The following is a 22,744-nucleotide window of genomic DNA, read 5'->3' on the forward strand; positions in this document are numbered from 1 at the left end:
ATGATGGTAAATGTCTCATCACATGAAAAATTTTAGCTGCAAAATGAGTTTTTTTTTTACCTGTCCGTTGACATCTGTGCTTGCAGGAAACGCTATGCAGACAACTCTTCAGGACTGTTGTGGATTTTTAAATGCATGAGTTATTTAGAGCAGCCAAGCCCTCCACTGTTCCTCTTGTCATACTAGCTGCTAAAAACGCCATAGTGTGCAATTTATTTTACAGTAAACCTACTCAACTATTGGAAAGTATTACTTTAATATTGGAGAAAAAAAATCAAAATGTTAGCTGTTATCAAGCTTTGGTCAGCAAATGTTTAATGTTTTAATGAACATTTGAAATGAATAAAAATGGCTAATTTATCATCATAGAATTAATAATTTAAAAAAAAATTACAATCCTCCATCCAGGGCGTCTTTATTTGCAACTCATCCAGGCTCTGTCAGTGTAAAATAAACCAGGAAATACAGGGGATAATTTCAAATGAATTCATATGACTGGTCACATGAAAAGGCCAGTATGAGGAAAAAATAAAATTTGCAATCACCATTTGTTCAGAAAGAAGAATGGCCTCCAGTAGATATTTAATTCACTCAATTGAGCTCCTCTCTGAGTTAATGGTGGCACAGTAGACAACATGTACTTTGTTTGTCTCTAATGGTTGACCTACTGAGCAGAGGAGAGCTCAAGGTCTGATAACAAACAGCAGTCTCACGATCACCAACGACCAGACTAGTTCAGACTCACCTTATCTGATCCCTGGGAAGCTGGGAGCTCTGTTAGCTCCTTCACATGATGCAACAACATATACTAAATACTTTTTTTTTTTTGATTTTCCAGTACTTTTATCATTGACTGGCACAAAACTATTTAAACATTTCAAGTAGTCGGTTTTAAATTGTATAAAAAGCAGTAAATGTAGTAAAATCCAATAGTCACAGAAAGAGGTGTGAACATTTAATGGCTGGTTTTGGAAAATTCAAATAACATTGGTTTACAGTGATGGTACCATTTAACGAGAGTGTATAACAGTTGAAATTTTTAAAGAAAGGAGGTTAAGTTATGTCTGATTCAATGACAGTTTGATACAGAATACGTTTTTCAAACCTTAGTCAAGCTATAGATCGAACATTTCCACATCTGTACACATTTTCCAGCATAAAAATGGGATTCATGTCTTTTATGTTACACAAATAAATGGGATTCATGTCTTTTATGTTACACAAATAAATGGGATTCATGTCTTTTATGTTACACAAATAAATGGGATGCATGGATGCTTTGTTCAAACAAAGATGTGATTAACACTCATAAATAAGATGATCTTTCATCTTCAGCATGCCAATGTGTTCAATTAGGGACAGCAGCCAACATTTGTGTTACTTTTCTACACGTATCTTAAGAAAATGTTCTCACACAACATAGCGACATAGAAAACTGTTTTGTCCCAAAATATACATAGAAAATGTAACATCATCTTTTAGAGTGCCTATATTGATAGTTTCAGGTAAAAGTGGAATTACACTAAAAGCAATACATTATAACATAGGAGGTTATCAAATGTTGGAAGTCTTATGGTAGCACAACAATTGTGATATTTTACCTAAAGTTAGCAGCAGTGCTTTGAATAAATTACATCAATTAAAAAAATAATTAATCAGTGTGGGGGCATAGATGCATTATTCTAATTTCAGGTGAAACTGGGCTCCATGCTGTTCGGTCCAGATGTGGTTCTATCCAAGGCAATCAATTTTATCTATAGCTGAATAGAGAGTGTGTGTATGTGTGGTGGCTGAAACAGGAAATGCAGCTGTCAGGATTATCACCATGATCAGTGTATCCATATCCTCAGGGACCCTGAGCAGGCTGAGATTTTTTTATGACACAAATATGATAAAATATAAAATGACCCATAAAAGGAAAAGATATAACCATACATTAAAAATTGTTAAGAATTGCTCTTCATGCCTTGTACTTCTCCTTCCCTGTTTCACTAATGACGCAGATATGCTGAAACAGAAAAGGATCCATGAGTATTGCAGCATACTGTTGATTTACATAATTTGTTTAACCTGGTCAGACTTAACATTAACACACAGGTAAAAACTCTAACAAGTACGAACTTTTTGTTCTGAACTCATTGTGCTTCTTTATCCATCTCACATACTTACATTTAGATCTCTGAAGTACTCATTGTAGTCTAGTGCGTATCCCACCACAAATTTGTCAGGGACCTCGAATCCTACAACTACAAAGAAAACAGATGAATAAATCACTTTTTTCATCTTTGTAGTTGTAAACTAACAACACCGAAATGAGCAAAGGCCTTATTCAAAAGCACCAATACACTATGTAACATATAGCATATTCCAATAACTATAAAATTTAACATATTTATTGTCTTAAACTTACAGTCCGGTCGGTAGCCAACACTTCTTGGTGTTCTTTTCACCAACAAACTGAGGACAGAAACCAGGTTGATTATTAATCTAAATACCTTATATGTGCAGGAAATGAGGCCGCCTTTGAGAGAAAACCACCACAGTCTGTTGTTATGAAACTTTTATAGGAACATGATCACATGATTTTGTTGCACAAGATACAGTAGTTTGTATCTGACAGGAAGTTATGAAGAGATTCAATTACCTTGCTACTTTAACCATTTTGGGATTGTACTGTTTGAGGAGCTGCAGTAATGTCTTCATTGTCTTCCCTGTGTCGATTATATCCTTGAAACCCAGCATAAGAGAAGGGCATGTTAGTGGTCTTAGAAATTAAAGATTTATACTTTAATATAGACCAAAAAAAAACAGCACATACCTCCACAATCAAGACATTCTGTGTAAAAAGACAAGAAACCATCATTTCAGTGATAAACATGTGACTGGACACATTTCATCTTTATATGTAACTGAACACTGGGAGCCACAGTGGGAGTGGTGGGGGTGAAACAAAATACCCAAATACAGCAAATACCCAACACAGTGTTACTGGCAGCTAACAGAGAGACTATAAATTATATTAAAGCACTGCATTTGCTTGAGTGTAGCACAGTTGTCGTCATTATTAATCACTGTCATAATTTTTTATAACCCTAATTAACAAAAAATGGTTAATGAAATTAATGAAAATAGTGGCAATGTTAGACGATGGAAAACTAGAGCAGTGAAATATGGTTCTCATTTCAAGTTCATTTATTTCTCAGTTAATATTATCAATATTCAACCACTGTCAACAAGGATTGTTTTAGTCATAATAATGCTGCCCTCCATACAGCTTACCTTTCCCGTCAATGTAGACAAGTCATCTCCACCAATAACTTTGATTTCACCTGTCGACTGGTCATTCTGTCAAGACAAGAACGTGGCTGGTAAAAAAAATTGGATGGAAATGTCAATATTTACACTTAGCACACATGCTGAAAGCATTTCAGTACTTAAAAAACACAAAAACTAATTTCTGACTATTTTAAATCCTGCATTTTTTACATCCTCGGTTGCTAGCTTTGCATCTTTGTCTTTATGGCACTGCTTAACTTCTCAGCGCCACTAAATGTTCAACAGTGGAGAAGCGCAACAGTTTTGCCATGAATATTTCCTGTATGACCATGTGCTTATACAAATGCATGTGCATCGTCGTCTGCACACACGAGATACAAACAATATGGGGAAACAGAAGTAAAAACACTGTTCCATCATGGCAGTTATGTAAATCTTTTCAACAAACAAAAGTAATAGAAATTGACTAAAAAAAATAAATAAATAAAAAAATCAACGACAATACAGCACATCTTAAGTGATACAAAAAAATTACAATGAGAAAAACTGATCGATTACACAGTAGCTCTTGAGGCGAATGAAGTCCACTGTCATTGGGATGGAGCGGTCACTGTTCCTGTTCAGGGCCTTGATGTAGTCTAGCAGGTCTGCAAAGAACTTGTACCCCCCTTTGAGCACACAGAGGGCCACAATGTGGTGCCCTCCCATTTCCTTCATGATCTCTCTGGCCAGTCTCTCTGTCCTGGGGTCACGTGGGATGGAGAGGGAGAAAGAGAGAGAGGGACAGAGAGAGGGGATGATGAGCACAGTTTTCTGCTTCTGTCAGCAGTAGTCTCCATTTCCTCTCTGTTTGTGTCAGCAGGCATAGCTGTTATTTCTGAACACTTCGACGTAGAAGAGCCGCAGGATCCAGTTAACAGAAGTTAACAAAAAAAACACAAAGGTTGTACGCATTAATCATTAAATCACAAACATGCACACAGAAACAGAAAAGCAAAATAAAAAAATTCAACTGATGTACAAGTTCAACACACAGTTGAAGTACTGTATGTAGTCCTGACACTAACAGGCTTTTTTTCAAACCACTGGGAAAAAAAACATAATCACTTATTCTCCATCTAATAAAAGTTTAAATGCTGTCTTTGTAATTGTTAAGTAGGTGATTAAAAACACACCTGGTCGGTTGTTAAGACAGACCAGTCAATCAATCATTCAGACAACCCGCTCTTAATTTGACCCTGACAATTCATCCCATTTTCACCACACCGCTACAAGCCTGTAAAATGCTGCAACCCACCTGTCCAAGATGAGACCATGTGGGATGTAGACCCTCTCCAGGTCTGCAGCATAGTGCTTTGGTATGCAGAAGAGGTCCAGGTCGTACCCCTGCTCCTCATCACTGATCTGAAATAAAACACGACACAAAGGGGTTAAGAAACTCTCAGGGGCATTACCTTACACGGGACACGAAGCATTCATCTGATACAGGGCGGTACGAGGGGAAGGGGATGGGGTCAGTGGTGGTCTACATTCCCACGGACTCCCTCCATACATTTCACTGCCTAAACAGTTTTTCTGCCACAAAAACACAAACTCAGCGGACAATGCCTGATTCTGTGCAGCAAGCAACCAGATTTTCCACCTGGCTCTACACTGAGACAGTTGTCAGAGGAGGCAAACACTAACTTTTGATTCTTAGAAAGAGGTTTCCTTTAATTGTGCCCATTTAGTCATGATTAAAGAAAGTAAACACTTTGCCCAAACAGTCAGACTTTGGCATCTGAGATCACTTTCCTGAAATTTCATACAATGCATAGTCTGTAAATGGCTGTCTGTATTTTATACATTTTATAAAATCTAATTTTCTACTCTAGCTCCAACTGCATGCCACACGAATCCTTGACAGCATAACTGGTATCATGTGACAGTGAGAAGCTGGCGCACAGCTCGAGGTGCTGTAGGAATAATGTGAGTGGCCATAGGCAGACTCACAGTATTTATCTTCCCCAGTCAACGAAATCCCGTTGCTTTACTGAACACTGGATTGCAAAGTGCCCATCTCCACATCACATGCGGTTGAACTAGAATAAAGCGCTTCACCTTCTGCCAGCGGAAATGATTTAAAAAGAAGTCCATCTGTTTGGGCTACGTCCATTCAGTTACAAATAATGATGACTGATACCAAGCAGATGTCCTCATGGTCACATGATCTGACTCATGGGCTTGTTGGTTGTTATTTAAGCAATGAAATTAGAAAGTAAAACATGAAAAACAACTGAGTGAACTTTTCTGAGGTCAATGGAAGGGCGACCTTGAAGTTTGCGCCAACAAAGTCTACATTTGGCAACCCCGCTCTGTGCAGCTGATTGCATTTGAAATGTGGCAGAGGAGGCAGGATCCTCCGCTGTCTTTTGATGCTGTTGGAGGAAACTGTGTATTTAGCTTCATTATCTGTGTCAGGCAGCGGGTCAGCCAGACTGCTGTCCGAAGGTGACGACAATAAAACTGACTTCTAAATGCTTGAGATGTCATGGAAAACAGAACATTGGTTGTTTATTTACTTATTCCAGTATAAAGGCCATCGTTGGCTAGTCTGGTTATCTATGGTGCATTCCTCCAAACTGAAAGATCATATGATGGCAAATGAAAGTGAACCCATTGAATGCTCGCCCATGTTTATGTGTAAAATTGTCCTAAGATTGGGTCAGACCATCATCCAAGTTACAACTACGAACCAACACAACTTATTTTGACTAATAACACACTAATCATCTGATTGGCATTTTCCTCACTGAATACAGTATTTCAAACGTGTGTCAGCTGGAAGAAGTATGTGAACGCCTTTGGCTAATGGAGGGAAAGCTAACTGGAGCCACGAGCTATCAAACCTGGAGTCCAATCAATGAAATCAGATTGGAGGTGTGGGTTAGAGCTTCATAAAAAAAAAAATTTTTTTAAATCACTGAAACATTTGGAGTTTGATATTTACAAGAAACATCTGCTGATGTGAACCACGCCCAGCTATGACCTCTCCAAAAACACAATGCAGACTAACCAGTTACGTAACAAAGAACCTCAGAGTAACAGATGAAGAAATAAAAATAATAAGGAGATGGAGCATGGTGTCGAGCCATGGACACCACAGAGGAAGCCGCTGCTCTCCAAAAAAAACCAGCAGCTTGACACTCCACAACACCACTGGGAAAATGTTTTATGGACTGACGAGACTAAGGTGGGATTGTTTGGGAAGAACAAAGAGCACGATGTATGGTGTAAACTGTATGAACATGAAAGCATCACCCTAAGAGATGAATATGGTGGTGGGAGCGTCATGATTCGGGGTTGTTTTGCTGCCTCTGGGCCTGGACAGCTCGACTTCAAAACTGGCTACCGCCAGGCTCGCTGTCCACCTGCTGAAGCTCAGTAGAAGCTGGATGACGGTGCAGAACAACGACCCTAAACATAAAAGTAAATCTACAACAGAATGAAAATCGACCCTCTGAAGTGGCCCGGTCACACCTCAACAGAGAAGCTGCAGACTCTGTAGCTGCTCAAATCATCCTCAGAATGTGTCTGAGGTGAAGCAGTTCTGGTCCAAAGTTCCTCCTGAACATTGTGCAGGTCTGATCAGCAGCTACTGGATGTGTTGGTTTGAAGTTGGAGCAGTTGTTAAAATCCAAGGGTTCACTTTCCTTTTTCCACCAGCACTGTCAATGTTTAATGGGTGTGTTCAACAGATACACGAATGATTATTATTTTTTGTTTGATAATAATTTAGAGACACTGTGTTTGTCTACATTTGTGACTTAGATGAAGATGGGATCACATTTCATGACCAATCAATGCAGAGAACCAGACCACTTGTAAAGTGGTTTCAGACCTTTGGACCCGACTGCACTTACATACATACAAAACGTACTGTGCATTTCAGTCCTACTGCACATTTCTGTTCATAAAATGATGAAACTCCTGTTCAGCTTGGAGTAACAATCTCGAACGCTCAACTGGAACAAAACACAGACAACAGGAACACTTTCTTTGACAGGTGGTAAGATATCAATCTGTGGAGTCAGCTGTGCAACACGGGTTCGTCTTAACCATGAATGTCTAATTTGAAGTTGCTCATCTTTGATCCCATTTCCTGAACTCACCGATACACCAGCAGGGACAGTTTTTGTGATTCCCTCTCTCTCTCTCTCGCTCTGAAACAAAACCGCTGTCAACAACCAAACAGCTCTTTTCCAGATAAGTATAAATGTCAAACCTATTCTTTCTCCTGATGTTGAGTTTAAAGACACTAACCCCTGTGCGTGTTGTTTTGAACACACTCCTGCTGGATAGACAGAAATTTCCCTTCAGAGGCAAATTCATTTTTTCCATTCACTCATCTTGTTGTGTTAAAAATTACATTAGATTCATAACTGTGGAAATAAGTAATGTTTGGACATAGGCCTAAAGCCTATGCACTGTTAGTATTTGTGACCCATACTACAGATGACAGACTAAAACACGCCCACTCGTTTGCACTTCGTTCCTGTTTTACTGTCTGAACGGGCTAAAACGTGTTATCGTGCCAATACATATCTATAAAATGTAGCCTGCACCCACTCCCACGGACCCGCACATTGAGTTGCACCGTGTTCAAAGTGTGTCCTGCGTCACGTACGCGAAGCGTGAGGAGCGCGTGTTCTCCGTGTCCGCAGGCCACCCTGCGTGGAAAACACTTATTTACACACTGACTCTTGTTGTCCGGGGGGGGGGGGGGGGGGGGGGCACACAGACACAAACACCCGCAGGTGACTCGCCACCAACAGAGAGCAGTAGATGCAATAGATGATGCAGTTGATTTTCACGAAACGCAAGCGAGCAGGGTGTTTGGTGCAGGGGGCACACAGAGGTAACCCACGACCACCGTCTGTCTCATCCTGCCCCGGCTGTCGGGGGGAACTCACCACCACACAGGAGCTGCTGGACGCCGCCATGTCCTTGTCGGTCCCTTCGGTCTAACGAAGCCTATGGAGCGGTCTCCAGAGAGAGGACGAGCCGAGGTCTCAGGTCGGTTTCGCGGTCTCCTCACCCTTGTGACAGCAGCACACACATGGGAGCGGACGGCTCCGTCGATGCGAGCATAAAGAGGTTGCCCCCCCCCCTCTGCTTTTTCTTCTTCTTTGGTGTATGGGGTTGGAAAACCAGCTTATTGGTGCAACACCGCCACACAGGAAGGGCCTGTCACTGACGTATGGTGTGACGTAAGCGCGGCGGGCGAATCAAATGAGCAGGACCGCGTTAGCCCCGCCCACCGGGAGCTGTGGCGAGGCGCGCAGTCACATCTCACCAAGGTGCGAAGTCAGAGGGAATAAAAGACAGAAATACAGATTAAAAAACAAAAAAAAACCCTATTGTGGGCTTTATGTCCTGTCTGTGCAGATGTGGATATAAACACGTTGTTTAGAAGCAAACACACTCATGAGCCTGACTGAAAGTGAAGTTCACCTTATGACTGAACTGCTGATCAGAGCCACTGATTACCTTTTTAGGGCAAAACCATGATGCGGAACAGCCGATCATGAAGCTTGCAATGCTCTACCTACTGTAAAATAAGATAATCATGATTTACATTATGGAATAATCTGATTATTTTTCAGATTAATTGACAAATTGTTTGGTTTGTAAACTGACAATCACAATTACCCTCAAATGACACCTTCACACTGCTTGTTTGATACAATTCTTAACACAATTGCAAGGAAAATGCAGCAAATCCTCACATTTGAAAAGCTCTCACCATGAAATGTTTGGCATTTTGGCATGAAAAATTGTGAAAATTATTAACAGTACTTGCCTTTAATGTTCATTCAGCTGACCAATCGATTCATTTACCTGTTATTTTAGCTCTAATTGTATATATATGGTCAGATAGTTAAACAAAACATCATATTTTCTGAGCTCTTCATATGTTTATGTAGGTTCTTGCTGTTCATATGTTAAATCTTAATTGAAGCTGTGAAATAATTGTTAATGTAATAAAGAGTAGAATATTTCCATCTGAAATGTTGTGGAGTAGACATATAAAGACATATAAAGTGAAAACATAATACTGTAGTACAAGTACCTAAGATTTGTACATAAGTGCAGTTATTGGGTGTAGTTGCACTCCACCACTGTTGAGGACAGTAATGTACAGGGCTTTTATTGGCTGATTCCAATAAAGATTCAATATGTTGAAATCTGACAACCTTTAACCAAGAGGAAGCAGGGAGTCAGGATTTCTCCACCAGAATTTTATTCCTGGCTTGATAGAGAAGACTTTAAAACAGCATTTAGGCATTCGTTTTGGCAGTTGTTTGGAGAAACTACAACTGAAGAGTTTGTTGGATAAACTATTAAAAATACAAATAATTAAAAATTGAGACTTTCCCTTTTGGTGTTAGATCAGTATGTTATGGGAAAATTGGAGTGTGGGTGTTTTAGACTTTGCACCTCATTATTTCTGAACTCTTTTGTATGGCTCTCTCTATGAGTCGGTTACTAACATCATATAATATTATACTGACTTCTATATTTGCCATTTAAGGGAACTCCCATGCCACAAGTTAGCCCATGCAGACGACTTCCTCATAAAACCAAAAATGATGATGCCACACTTTTGGGTATTTGAAATGTGAAGTTTTTAAATTGTTTTAAAAAGTTTATGTAAAAGAATACGTTCACACTTTTTGGCCTGAGGACTTATATTCCTAACAATAGAAGTGATGGGGGACAAAATCTAGAGTCACTGTTTCGTAAAACTGCACTCCAGAGCTCAGCCAAAGCCAAACTGCAGCTTCAGCTGTCTCAGACAGATCAACAGAGCACTCTCTCTCTTCCCTTATGTCCTGTCATATTGTTACATAGCGTAAAGTCTCAGCATTTTGTCCCCATCTTTGACACCGTGATCACATTGACACGTGATCTTTTAACAGCCAGGAGGAATGATTTCAGCTACCAATAAATCTTCCAGTGTATGCGAGTGCTGCATTAGGAAATGTGAACCTGTCCTTTCAACTGCGACCCCAAAAAGGTCTGTCAGAATACCACTGTTACCAGCATCATCATGGTTACTTGTTGCTGGATTATTTTCTGTCTGAAGAGAAGCTCCAGAGCCTCTTCACTATATTCCACAGTACATGCTAATACAGTGTTCACACCGGAGGCACCAAAATTGAAATAGTATGATGTTGATGTACAGTTTGTCCCACAATACAATGCACAGAGGAAATGGAGAAGATGCTTGCAGCTGCAAAATATGAAAACAATCTGCAGATGGTGGAGAAACAGAAACAGATGAAAAAAGATCCTGGAAAACCCCCAAAATGAGTATTAAATATTTGCAAATACACACTGCTTTATCTTTGTGAGGTTGGCAGTGGCTCTCAAAAGTTGGTGTCTGTTGTTTGTTGGCACACATATTGCATCATTTCCTCTTTGTACTTCTGTACTACAGTCTATACTAACAGCAAAAACAGTGTACTTTGACCATTAGTATGTGGTTATGCATACAATAGGTCCTTTTCATCGATGGCATTTTGACATCGCAGTGGGAAAAGCACAGGTTCATGCTGGTTCACTGTCTCACTGTCAGGACACCTGAACGGGACTGATCCATCGTTAAAGTTATTACTGAAAACAGTGTTTTCTTACTATGACACTGCAAGAATATCATTTCAACTTTGTTATAATTCTTTACTCCTTTAGGCATCAGTGGATTTCTTTGTTATATGGACATGCAGTGTTTTAAAGAGAAAATCTGCAGATTTACCGCTCAGTTCCCTATGTATACTGGCGAGATCTGACTGGATTACGTAAGACTTATATAAATGTTAGGCCATATCTTGCATATTTATGATTTGACTTTTAGCACACTACACCAAGGCCTGACAGTAAAATACTATAGTGTGGATCTATGGATGACTTGTTTAAGTGCATAAGATTTTACTGTGAATGCAGAGTGTGTCGCTACGGAAACCTTGCATAACTGGCTGGTCTGACATTCCTCACTCATCAAACCTCTTTAACAACCTGTGACCGGCCATCAGCACTGCTTTCTATGGACACACTTTCAAATCAAAGACTCAGTAAAAGTGTAAAATAAAATATTTTCTATTTCCACTCATTCATGGATACATTTGTAGAGATACAAGTAACAGTACATCAAACAAAGTCAAGCCAACTCTTCTAAAGAGCTCTACTTTGCCCTTTAGCAGCTAAATAAAAAAATGCCACCTTTAACAGTGGGAAAATCCAAGTGCATGCTGGCAGAACTTGTAATTGTGACTGTCTGAAATCCAGATATTCAAAGTTACTCATGATGATAATAATACAGTAGCAAAATATTACATATCAAGAAAGAAAGGCTAACATGAAAAGAGTATTCTTAAGACATGATTACAGAAACAAGGTAATCAAACTGCACAACTTCATAGAGAGACTAGTAACAAACAGACCCCTCTTAAAAGTGAGTCCTTCAGAAGCTAAGGAAGAGGAAGAGGTTTTCAGCAAGTGTGGGTCATGTAATCTGTGGGAACATGGGCAGTGAGTGACAATCAAGAGATCAGCTCTTATTCACGGCAATAACATGTATTTGAAACTGAGCCCCCAACCGACTCTTGGGAAAGATTAGCCATGGCTTTTCATTATCCTGCAGCAGTCCGTGTTCTGCTCTGCTGAGTACCTCCAGTCTGTGAAAAGCTCATCCAGTCTACTCAAAATTAGGGTTTCATGAAGAAGACGTCTGGTGCACACTGGGACATCATGTCCGTTTACTGGAAGAAATCGTGTGAAGGACTCGTGTGAGCTTGCAGACCATGACTCTGTGAGTAGGCTAAGATTTAGTATAAAAAATATCTCTCCCTCGTCCAAGTTCTTCTGTTCTCTCCCCACATCACATCCATCAGATCAACCTGTAAAAAAAAAAACAAAACAAATTAATGACGTCAACCAAATGCCAGGAAATGTATAAATCTGTACAACAACCACAGCCATTAATATTGTACCTAGTTGCCGTTCACTTGTGTTGACGGTGTTCCTCCATGGTCGATCGCTGCCCTCTCTCTACTGCGATTCTCTCGTTCCTCATCTTCCTCATCCCTCTCCTCATTCCCACTGTGGTTCTTACAGTATAGTCTAAAACACATACACACACCATCACATACATGCATAGGAGTGCTTGTAAGTAACAAAAATACAGTAACACAAACTAATGTAAGACATTTTTGGTTTTCTGCACAGTTGTGATGCAAACTAGTGATGTTCTTTTTTTTTTATTATTTGACCCCTAGCCGACTCTCAGCAGCTGACCATTAACAGTTAGCCTACAGGATTGAAATGTGCTATTCAGAATAGACAAGTGTTCTTATCCCATTAAAAAATACCAATGAAAAGGGGTCTAAGTGGACTTGAACGATCTGGGGTGTCTACACAAAGAGAGATTGATGAGCGCACACAAGCAGGAAAGAAGCCTCTGCCAGCAGATCATCACACAAGGTGATGGTTCTTTTGACGTAACTGTTGCAGAAGAAGTGACGTCCTGCTCATCCAGGAACACATAAAAAGTTCTGCGTTATTAATCCATGAAGTTATTATAAATTTCAGCTCTAGGTGCAATTAAAAAAAAGACAGCTGAGGAGCAGAATCAATTGTTGTTCAGTGGAGAAATGGTGTGATCAGCCAGACTACTGCTCCTGTGGCACAGAGTTGGACTGGCATTAAACATGAAAATAAAACAGTCCACTCCTCAGCATAGCGGGCAGCTTGTCTACAGATTTTTGTTCAGAAGTAACAAAATGTCAATATGCTGTGGGGTTAGTCTGGCGTGCAGTCTGTGAACTGTGAGAAAACCCATGTCCCAGGATATTTGAACTCTTTAACTGAGAATATTAATCAGTCAAGATTCTTAATGCCGGATAATTATGAACGACTCTAACGTAAACCAGTGATCCCTAACGTAAACCAGTGATCCCTTTTTCTGATGGGCCTAGCCCCACCTGGCTCTGCCAGGTGGGGCTAGGCCATATGTGTTATAAAATAGCCGTTATAATCTGTCAGTCAGTGACTTTTGCTCCTGAGTGAAAGTTGAGGAAAACAAAACTTGGCCAGAACATTTCATAAATCTGTGGTAGAACATTCAAATAATTATAATGATAAAATCAAACCTAAACAAAACCTTACCAATGCAATGCACACTTCTATTCCTACGTGAGTTGTATTCAAGATTCATTTCTGTGCTTACTATCTAAACATGTAAATTAATCATACTTGACATTTATCAACTATTATTTTGTTATATTTCTATTGAGGAAAGTTATATAGCGATAATTAGTTATTGCTTTATCGCCCGGCCCATGGTGATACAGAGATGGTGTTAAAGGTACCCTGCGGAGTTTTTACACAACATTTTGATGAGAAGGTCTCCCTTTTGTTTGAATTGTTGGTGTGCAGAGAGGACACACACGTTGGTGGTCATGGACAAAGAAACAAAGATAAGGCCTTGAGGGACACACTCAACACATTTTACACTTGTTTTAAACAATTTACAAGAAATCTCCTTTGGCCACCTTTAATTTCGAACTTGTGAACTAGAGCATTGATAGGAGAGGGTGGTGTGGTGTTTAGGATTATCAGTTGTGGTGAAGTAAACCTAACATCTATAACTAATAGCTATCAGAATATATATGTATATACAAAGTATAGACGCTTAAATAAGAAAGATGATCCAACATAAAATTTAACACCTATGTGCAAATTTTGGGCAACAATTGCTGTAAATATAAAGAGAAAATCAGCATGAAAAAATATTTTTGCAAAGTGAAAACACTTCACTTCATTCTGACTGAAAATCTGTTTATCTGTTGAAGTTGAGCTCACTTGTAGATGCCACGCGCCATGTTTTCAATGTACTTGGCTTTGTCCTGCAGGCCGCAGTGATAGTGGTAGGTCTTCACACATGCTTTAATTTCACAGCCAATGGTGGCACCCAACTGAGTGCAGAGTGTACATTTCTGGGAAAAAAAACAACAACAAAGTCAATTTTTTTTCTGTAAAAAACAGTTTTTAAAGCTGAGGAACAGAAATTTTCCTACCATTCTTTTCCCTCTCTTGATTTCCTGGATGACTGTTTTCACGTCAAAGTTTCCAAACTCAGCCCTTGACGTAGTGGTCAGCTGGACTGTCCCCGATGAAAACAGCTGGAATCAGAGATTACAGAGAGATGCAAGTGGACGCACTGTATATGCAAATTTAGAGAAAGTGTGTTTCACAAACAGACACACAATACTGTATCTTACCATGCACTTGTAGTGTGCTGCCACTTTTTTGCAGTTGTCGGTGTGAAGCATGCCTCTTGTCTCATTCTCTTCCTCACCAGCGTGACAGAAGCCACAGCGCTGGCCGCCATCTCCAGGGCTGGTTCGAAGAGGTGACCTGTCCCGCTAGAACAAGCAGAACAATACTCAAAAACAGAGGCCACATGCAGTACAGCCAACAGACCATTCAGGTGAATCTCATTTATGACCAAGTGTGCTGCCTTACATGGGAGGAGCTCTCCTCGTCTGCAGCCTGTGAGGAGGTGGAGCGGGTGTCTTCTGATTGGCCACGAGATCCCACCTTTCCTCTCACCTTCTCAAACCGTCCTCTGCCTCTGCTTTGTGGAGGCAATGAGTCTGAATCATTGGCCACACCTTCCTCTTCATCTGGAAACAAAACAACAATCATAGTTAACAGAACAACTGTTGTTCATAAAAAATGTATCAAAGCTAAGCACCTGCACCTGCCAGTGGATGTATTCTTCACAGCAGCTTTGACTCAAATGTTAATCAGACACAAGCAGATACAGTGCTTTCAGACAGTATTCACAACCCATCAGTTTTTGCACACTTTAGTTTGTTTTCATTGAATTTAATTGTAAATGGATGCAATTGCCATTTTTTACTCATCAACCCACACATAATAACCCACAATGACAAAGTGAAAACATGTAGCTTTTTAAAATAAATTTCTGCAAATTCATTAAAAGCTAAAAACGGAAATCTCTCATTTACAGATGTATTCGGACTCTTTACTGTGGTACTCCAAACTGCTGTCAGGTTCATCCTGTTTACTTAAATTGTCTGTGTGTGTGAGAGACATGTACCTGTCTGTGTGACTGGACATAGTTTAGAAAAGTGCACACCTGTGTATAAGGTAGTCATAAAACTGTGGAGAGGCAGAGATCAGGACAAGGGTATAAAACCATTTCTGAAGCTTTGAGTGCTCCCAGGAGCACAGTGGACTCAATAATTGGTAAATGGCAGAAGTTTGGAATGACCAGGTCTCTTCCTAAAGTGGACCGTCCAGCAAAGCTGAGTAACCAGGCAAAGAGGGCCTAAACCCAAGAGTCACTCTAACAGAGCTTCAGACGTTCAGAGATGGGAGACGACCATCTCAGCAGCTCTCCATCAATCAGGCAGAGTGGCTGCACAGAGGCCACTTTGAGTAGAAGGACATGGCAGCCCACAAGGAGTTCGTCAAATGGCGTTGAAAGAACTCAGCATGAGGAAAAAGTATTCTCTGGTCTGATAAGAAAATTAAACCCTGTGAGCAGAACCCCAAGCACTATGTCTGGCGAACAACTGTCCTTGAGGGACCCAGCCAAAGCCCGGACTTAAACCCCATAGATCATCTGTGGAGAGACATGAAGCTGGCAGTTCACAGATACTTCCCGTCCAATATGACGGAGTTTCAGAGGATCTGCCAGGAAGAATGGGATAAACTACCTAAATCTAAGTGTCCACAGCTTGTAGAGACTTACTCAAGAAGACTCAAAGCTGCCACAGGGGCTTCTACACAGGATCTGAATACTTTTGTAAATGAGACATCAGTTTATGATTTTTTTTTATGAATGTGCGAAAATTTCTAAAAACATGTTTTCACTTTGTCATTGTGGGTTTACAATCATATCTACAGTGTGAGTGAATGGGTCTGAAGCTACTGTCAATGGGGTTATTGCTGTATGCTAGTATTAGTCTTTATCATTGCAACACTTCACAATAAAACATAAACAAGACAATCATCACATTGAGATTATATCAAAGCACATGACAAACAAGCCAGTGCAGAGTGTGTGTGTGTGTGTGTGTGTGTGTGTTGTGACTGAAAGAGAAAACAGCTGTCCAGCTGCAGATCCAATCATCTATGCAGCCTAGTGCTCTAACACTTGCTAAAGCACACGTTACCTTGAATGCCATCCTGAGAAGCATCCCGGTGTTTGCGACAGTAAACACTACATTCAAAGGGAGGAAGAAAAAAAAAAAAATCAACATTAATGACAAATATCTTTATTTATTGTGGATGAATGTGCAAAAGAGTCCGAGGACAAAGTGACTTACAGGTAAATCCCTTGTGAGGGATTTTCTTTGATCTGGGCTTTGTCCTTCACAGCACAGTAGTAGTGATACGTCCTCCGGCACGTCTTCACGTCACAGCCGATGGTAGCACCCGGCCGGTGACATGAGGAACACATCTGGAGGGGAAAGACACAGAGCTGCATCTTTCAGAAAAACAGCTGAGCACAACCTTTTATGTTCATTCAAACGGCTGACAACTGGTAATATGATTTGTCAATTAGTAAGGTGAAATGTGATTTTCCAGTGTGGATATGAATAATAATTTCTCTCCAAAGACCACAGGGCCCTGACAGACACAACTGTCTGAAAGGCCATATGCAAATATCATGAAACAATATCCCTATGGGGAGAATTTGTTTGTCGCAGGAGAAAAACAAATTAAATGCAGCAGGGAAGATGGCACAGAAGCACACAAGATCATAAAGAAAGCAGAAAGCATCAGAGAAATCTTAATATTAATAGGTAGTAAATTAAAATGTAAACATTTTTAAATGCAGATACATTGCCAGTATTTATCATTCTTTATTATTTGTTCACATCTACAAATCACTCTTCGATGTGGATTTCAGAAAACATGTATATGTAGGCTGAAGTGTGTGAAAGTAAATGAACACAAAATACAGGTATATGACTGAAAGTAAACATATTAACACTTTACCAGTAAAAACATCAATAAACGTTTACAGAGTAATATAAAATCATGAAATGAACCAGTGGAGTCACTGTGAAAATTAAATATTAAGTGTGAAACTGATATTCATTCACAGCTATGCACATGTGCAAATTAAATGAGAAATGCTGCTAATTAGATGAAATTATTCCATTCGTTTGTCAGATTGGGGAATGAACCACAACCTGCGAACGTGTTCAATTCTACATCTTTTATGATTTGGAAAAGTTCGTACACATGAGAGGGATCTGATGTGCTGCTACCAGCTGGTATCGGTCTCTGTAGGAAACTTACACAGCCATTCAGTAAACACAGATCATGAACACAGAGAAAGGAGTATGTACACACACCCCTTGGGGCTACACACTGAAGAAACTTTACATTAAAGACATGTTTACACTGTGGTGACATCAGGGAAGCGTCCTCGTCATTTTTTATTGTTAGTTAAATAAAGTAGCTACTGCATTCCTCAGACATGCACAGTGACTGGATGTGTAGTTGTGCTGGCCTCAACACCACCCTCCTGTATCACCACATATATTAGATCAAGAAGTAATATGCATTTAAATACATACATGCACAAACAGCTGCAAAAATACACTCAATTTCATTTAAATTAATCATTTATAATGTATAGTTTTCACATGACCAAAGCTCTGCTCTGTTGCATCATACAGTGACACTGCTTCTCCTCCACTCATTAGTGCTACACCAAGGAGACCAGTGTGCACTCACCAATTTATTTCCCCTCTTGATCTCCTTTTTCACATCCTCGATGGAAAATCCTCCGATGTTCTCACTGTCTGAGTGAGATGTGACCAGGGCGGAGGAGAACAACTACACAGGAAAAATATGTAAATAATTATTATTAAATGGTGCCTGCAATCTTTCCTGATACGTGCATTGACAAGTAAACTCTGATAAAAATGCTGCAACGTTTCACATTTCCTTAGGGGCTGCAACAACCTGTATCTGCATGTGCATTTCCCTTTCCTACTTGTGATGCGTCATCTTCCACCATACTGAAGATTAACATAAATTTTACACATTCCACTAGCATCAGATTGTGTCATCAGAGCTTATTTCACTGTGATATACTTAAAATAAAATATTTTATTTAGCCTGGTTGTTGGAATGGTATGTTAGAGGCTGTAGAGCAGTGTTTTCTTAACCTGGTGGTAATTAACAGCCAGGGGATAGAAGAAAATATGGACGTTTTCAAGAATATTTATGGGAAATGACCCATGTATTTCTGCAAAACAAATAGATTACATCTGTTTTTTTCCTAGTTTTTATCTCTGTGAATTGAATGGTATTGTGGGTTTCCTCTTATTAACAACACACACAAAAAAATACATAAAAATACAAAATCCTCAAGTTTTTTGGCAAAACTGTTCACTATCCTGCAGATGTGAGGGGTTGTAAGTACGTATGATTCTGGGTTGAGGGATCTCAGGCTGAAAAGGTTGAGAACCATGTGCTCTCCTCACCATGCACTTATGGTGGGCTGCCACCTTCTGGCTGTCAGACATCAGCAGCTGGCCGCACTCCTTGTCCCGGTTGGTTCTGCAGAAGGCACATTTAGGCAGCCGCGCTGCAGCTCCTTTCCTCTGTCCTGACATGGCCAAAGGCTTTTTTAAAATCTGCCCAAGAGTCTAATGAAAAAACAAAACACCGCAGAAATGATAAATTGAGCATGACAAGATAACTTTGAACTGCACCGTTTTCAAGGCAGTTAGAAAACAAAATTCCTACTCAATCATCCAATAACAATGCCATTGTAAGTCCTCAGCTACATCACTAAAACAGCTTAACAACGACATAATCGCAGCTCATATCTGATTCAAACAGGATGTCAAAGACTTTTTAATGCACACAGTATGTGGATGATGTCCAGAGACTTTGGCAATGTGGATAAAATGTGAATGATGAAAAAGTTGGCCCAACATATTAGCAGTGAGGTAGTATAGTAACAGAGTTTAGTGTGGTCATATCTAGGGACAGAAATCAGCATAATCTAGACTAAATCTGTAGACTAAATCATCTACAGTGTGAATCACAAACTTTGCTTATGTGTTCAGTTGAGTGTAACTCAACTGAACACATGGAAATCAAGTGGAAATCAAGATTGGGTTTTTTGTGTTGTGAAATAATGATTATAACGCTTTGGAAAGGAGCCATTACAACCTATTTCCCAGAAACAGCTAGAAACAAAACTTTGTCTCAACAACTACTTAAACTAACTTCAAAATAGAAAAACGAAAGTCACTAAAAGAAGAAATCTGTCTTCTCTAAATGTGTTTCTCAGAATAGAGTCTGGACCATCACACATGGGGCCCAAACATTTGTTGCATGTCTGCAGCTTTTTTTAATCTTCTGGTCCTGTTTAATTGAAATATAACTGATGGAGAGTTCCTGATTGCCTGTAGTATAAACACTAAAAACCACTGAATAAGTGTATTTATCAGTATCTAAAAATCGCCGACCAATGCCAGCATCTTGTGAAATCTTGATTCTGTTTAAGGTAGGTAGTCAAAAGCCGCATGGTTGAAGGAAAAAATCAGAACAACACAGGCCTGCAATTAGCAACATTCACCAGTCATCCCAAGACTAAATCAGATTGAAAAGGAACAGAAAGGGAAATTAGCAGAAGCAGGACTCTGAAGCTGGAGGACCAGATCTGATGCAACCCTTTTTACCTTACACCCCCATATACTCCCCTCTCCCATATTCTCCCACATTTGTTGCCCTAACTTAAAAAGAGACAAACAAACATATTATTCAGGGATAAATTTGCAGTGCAGACATACACAACAGCTGAATCTAAGGTTATTTAAACATTAGTATTGTTGTATCATACTCAGCTGACTTTTAATTAAATCCTTAAAATGTGAATTAATCTTTTTTTTTTCCTTTCTTGAAAATCAAGTAAGACTGGTTGCAAACCCATCATTGTATTCTTTAGAGTAGAGGAGTGGATCAATCCTCCAAATGTGTGCTGTCATTTTCACAGAAGGTCCGATGTTGTCCATTATTCTCTGCGAGCGCCGCAGATACATTAAATATGAGAATTAAAAAAAAAAAAAAAGGATCTATTCAATCCTTCATGGTCCTGAAACGAAAGTGGGTGTTTTAAAATCACAATAGCAGTGTGCTGCGACGCCTTGATAGAGCCATTACAGCCATGATAGCAGGGCCAGGCTTTCACTGCGGCGGCTCCAGCGGCGGAGCCAGCGTGCAAACACACAATACTCTCCATGTAAATAACATCAAATATCCCTTATTTCAACCTCGGCTATTCCCCGAAATGCTCTCCTTTCACGTCCCTGCACCTCATGGCGATGTTGTGACCGATTCGTGCCAGGAACAGGCGAAATATAAAAAGTGCCTGAAATTTATGCCACAAAGTTTTGAATTAAAGGGGGTGTGTGTCTCTTTCTCCACCAAACTAGCTGTAACTGAAAACAATTTTCACTATGAACATCTCAACGCCCCGAAATCTCTCCCAAGGCCCTTTCAAGCAAGGAAATAAAGGTCGACGGTAGGAAAATGTGACACTTCGACATTATGTTTCTGCTGGAAGGCGAAAAACTGAGAATATTTCCCTTTAAATGTGGGAAATTATCATGACAGGCGCGGGTCTTTGCAAACCGTTTCGAAGTAAAGAGCGCCATACGTGATGTATCCCTGTGAAAAGAGCTGCTCGGCTTGTACGCCAGCAATACGGCCTGAAACCACAATAGGCCATAAAATACATCGGCTATCATCCGGCCGCGGACACACAGCTCACATCTTACCTGATAATATAATCCTGTCGCGCTGAGACAGTAGAAAAGGTGGAAAAGTGTTCCGGGCAGCGACAGTGTTTCTTTCCGTCCTTCAGAAGTGATCGTGTGCTTTTCACACTAGCATCAAGCTAGCTGCCATGTCCTGGACAGAGCGACTTCCGGGTGTTGCTTTCAAAATAAAAGTCCCGTTGACGACCGTATGTAGCGATGATTTCACCGTGAAAAGACACAGGAGGTCAGAGTGCGTAGGAAACGAAAGTGCTTTACAAAAATACCCCATGAACATGACTTTAATTTTGAAGTATCGATATCCCAAAAGCAGATATGACTTCAGGCGGGCCATGTTTCACTTGTCTTATGTCATATTTTAATTAAAATAGGAGTTATAGCAGCTAATTTCACATCTGTTGCCAGAAAAAAATGTGAGGAGTTTTATGTGTTGAGTTTTTGGTTTGGTTTGTCCTAAAATCCTTAAAAAAAAATAAATAAAATGCACATGCAAAGACAAAGGCTTGGCAAAGGCTGGATTGCCAATCAGTTTTTCATAATTTTGTAGACAAATTTTTTGCTAATGTTAAAAATTTGACACCACCTAAGTACAATATCAACTAATGCAACTCCTACATCATTAACTCATCTGTCCAGGAAGATTTTTTTTTTTTTTACCCTTTAAAAAAATATTTAAATATTGCTTTAAAAAAAAAAATAGTGGTCTTTTTGGGGTATACAGTGAAGCTTCCCCATATAGTTTACTGTGTGATGTGTGCTTAATGGCAACTTGGAGGAGACTTGGAACACACACAATACACAGAGGGTGTAGGGGCCAATAGGGGTCCAACAACTAAGTGTGAGCTAGGGTTTGACAGGTAGCAGCATAAAACTGGACGGTGCTGTACTGAGACTTTTGTGCAATAGATCTACCTGAGCTCTAGATGCTACATGCAAACACCCCAAACATGTGACAGTTTAAATCTACCCTGTGAAATGAGACTGGATAGAATTTAACAAACAGGCATGCCATTCAGAAAATATTTCCATAAATAGCAACGAATGGAGATAGATCATGTGATGCAGTGAGCACAAGCCCTCTGATGGTTTTCATATTTCTTGTCAGCATCTGGGTCGGTTTGCTGTATGTTTGGAGAATGCTGAAAGAAGATTTCAACCTGTAACGACTGTCATCAACTGTTGGTGGGAGCATGAAGGTACAATACTACAGGCATCATATGGGAAGGACCCAAAAACAAAATGTTCAACATGATCAAACAAGATTTGGTGTGATATCACTATGATGGGTGGTTTCTTAACTGGGTAAAACCCTGCTTAGACCACCTGAAATGTTTTTAAGATGAAAGCTGATGATATGATGAGAATGTTGTCAGTTCAAAGATGAGGGCAGAAAAACTAAAATGGGGGAAGAGAATTCTTGAGGACATAGTGTAAATATTTATAATGACTTTTATTCACATTAAAAAGTACAAATGATGTCAGTTTTTTAAGTTTTGAGTTTAGAGTCAGGGAACGTATGCCATCTCCACATCAAAACGGAACCGAAACTGAATGGGAAATGTCTGGGAAAATTTCAAAGTTTC

At 39.8% G+C, this 22,744-nt stretch overlaps 2 protein-coding genes across 2 annotated transcripts; both read right to left on the reverse strand.

The window, feature by feature from the left end:
- Positions 1-942: 942 nt before the first annotated feature.
- hprt1 (hypoxanthine phosphoribosyltransferase 1) lies at positions 943-8,445 on the reverse strand. The gene is made up of 9 exons (XM_071506597.1): positions 8,229-8,445; positions 4,574-4,680; positions 3,835-4,018; positions 3,280-3,345; positions 2,819-2,836; positions 2,645-2,727; positions 2,411-2,457; positions 2,170-2,246; positions 943-2,008 (listed from the first exon to the last, which is right to left on the reverse strand). Exons 1-9 carry the CDS (start codon positions 8,256-8,258, stop codon positions 1,961-1,963), a joined length of 660 nt encoding a protein of 219 aa, XP_071362698.1. The 5' UTR covers positions 8,259-8,445; the 3' UTR covers positions 943-1,960.
- Positions 8,446-11,391: 2,946 nt separating this feature from the next.
- phf6 (PHD finger protein 6) lies at positions 11,392-21,319 on the reverse strand. The gene is made up of 11 exons (XM_071506595.1): positions 21,162-21,319; positions 18,855-19,019; positions 18,100-18,201; positions 16,677-16,810; positions 16,524-16,570; positions 14,842-15,002; positions 14,598-14,741; positions 14,394-14,498; positions 14,179-14,312; positions 12,309-12,438; positions 11,392-12,215 (listed from the first exon to the last, which is right to left on the reverse strand). The coding sequence occupies exons 2-10, from the start codon at positions 18,984-18,986 to the stop codon at positions 12,309-12,311; spliced, it is 1,089 nt and encodes a 362-aa protein (XP_071362696.1). The 5' UTR covers positions 18,987-19,019; positions 21,162-21,319; the 3' UTR covers positions 11,392-12,215.
- Positions 21,320-22,744: the final 1,425 nt, after the last annotated feature.

The sequence above is a fragment of the Trachinotus anak genome, unplaced genomic scaffold, assembly GCF_046630095.1.
Source record: "Trachinotus anak isolate AG129_WGS33_773 ecotype Australia unplaced genomic scaffold, CSIRO_AGI_Tana_v1 ptg000021l, whole genome shotgun sequence".
Lineage (NCBI taxonomy): Eukaryota > Metazoa > Chordata > Actinopteri > Carangiformes > Carangidae > Trachinotus > Trachinotus anak.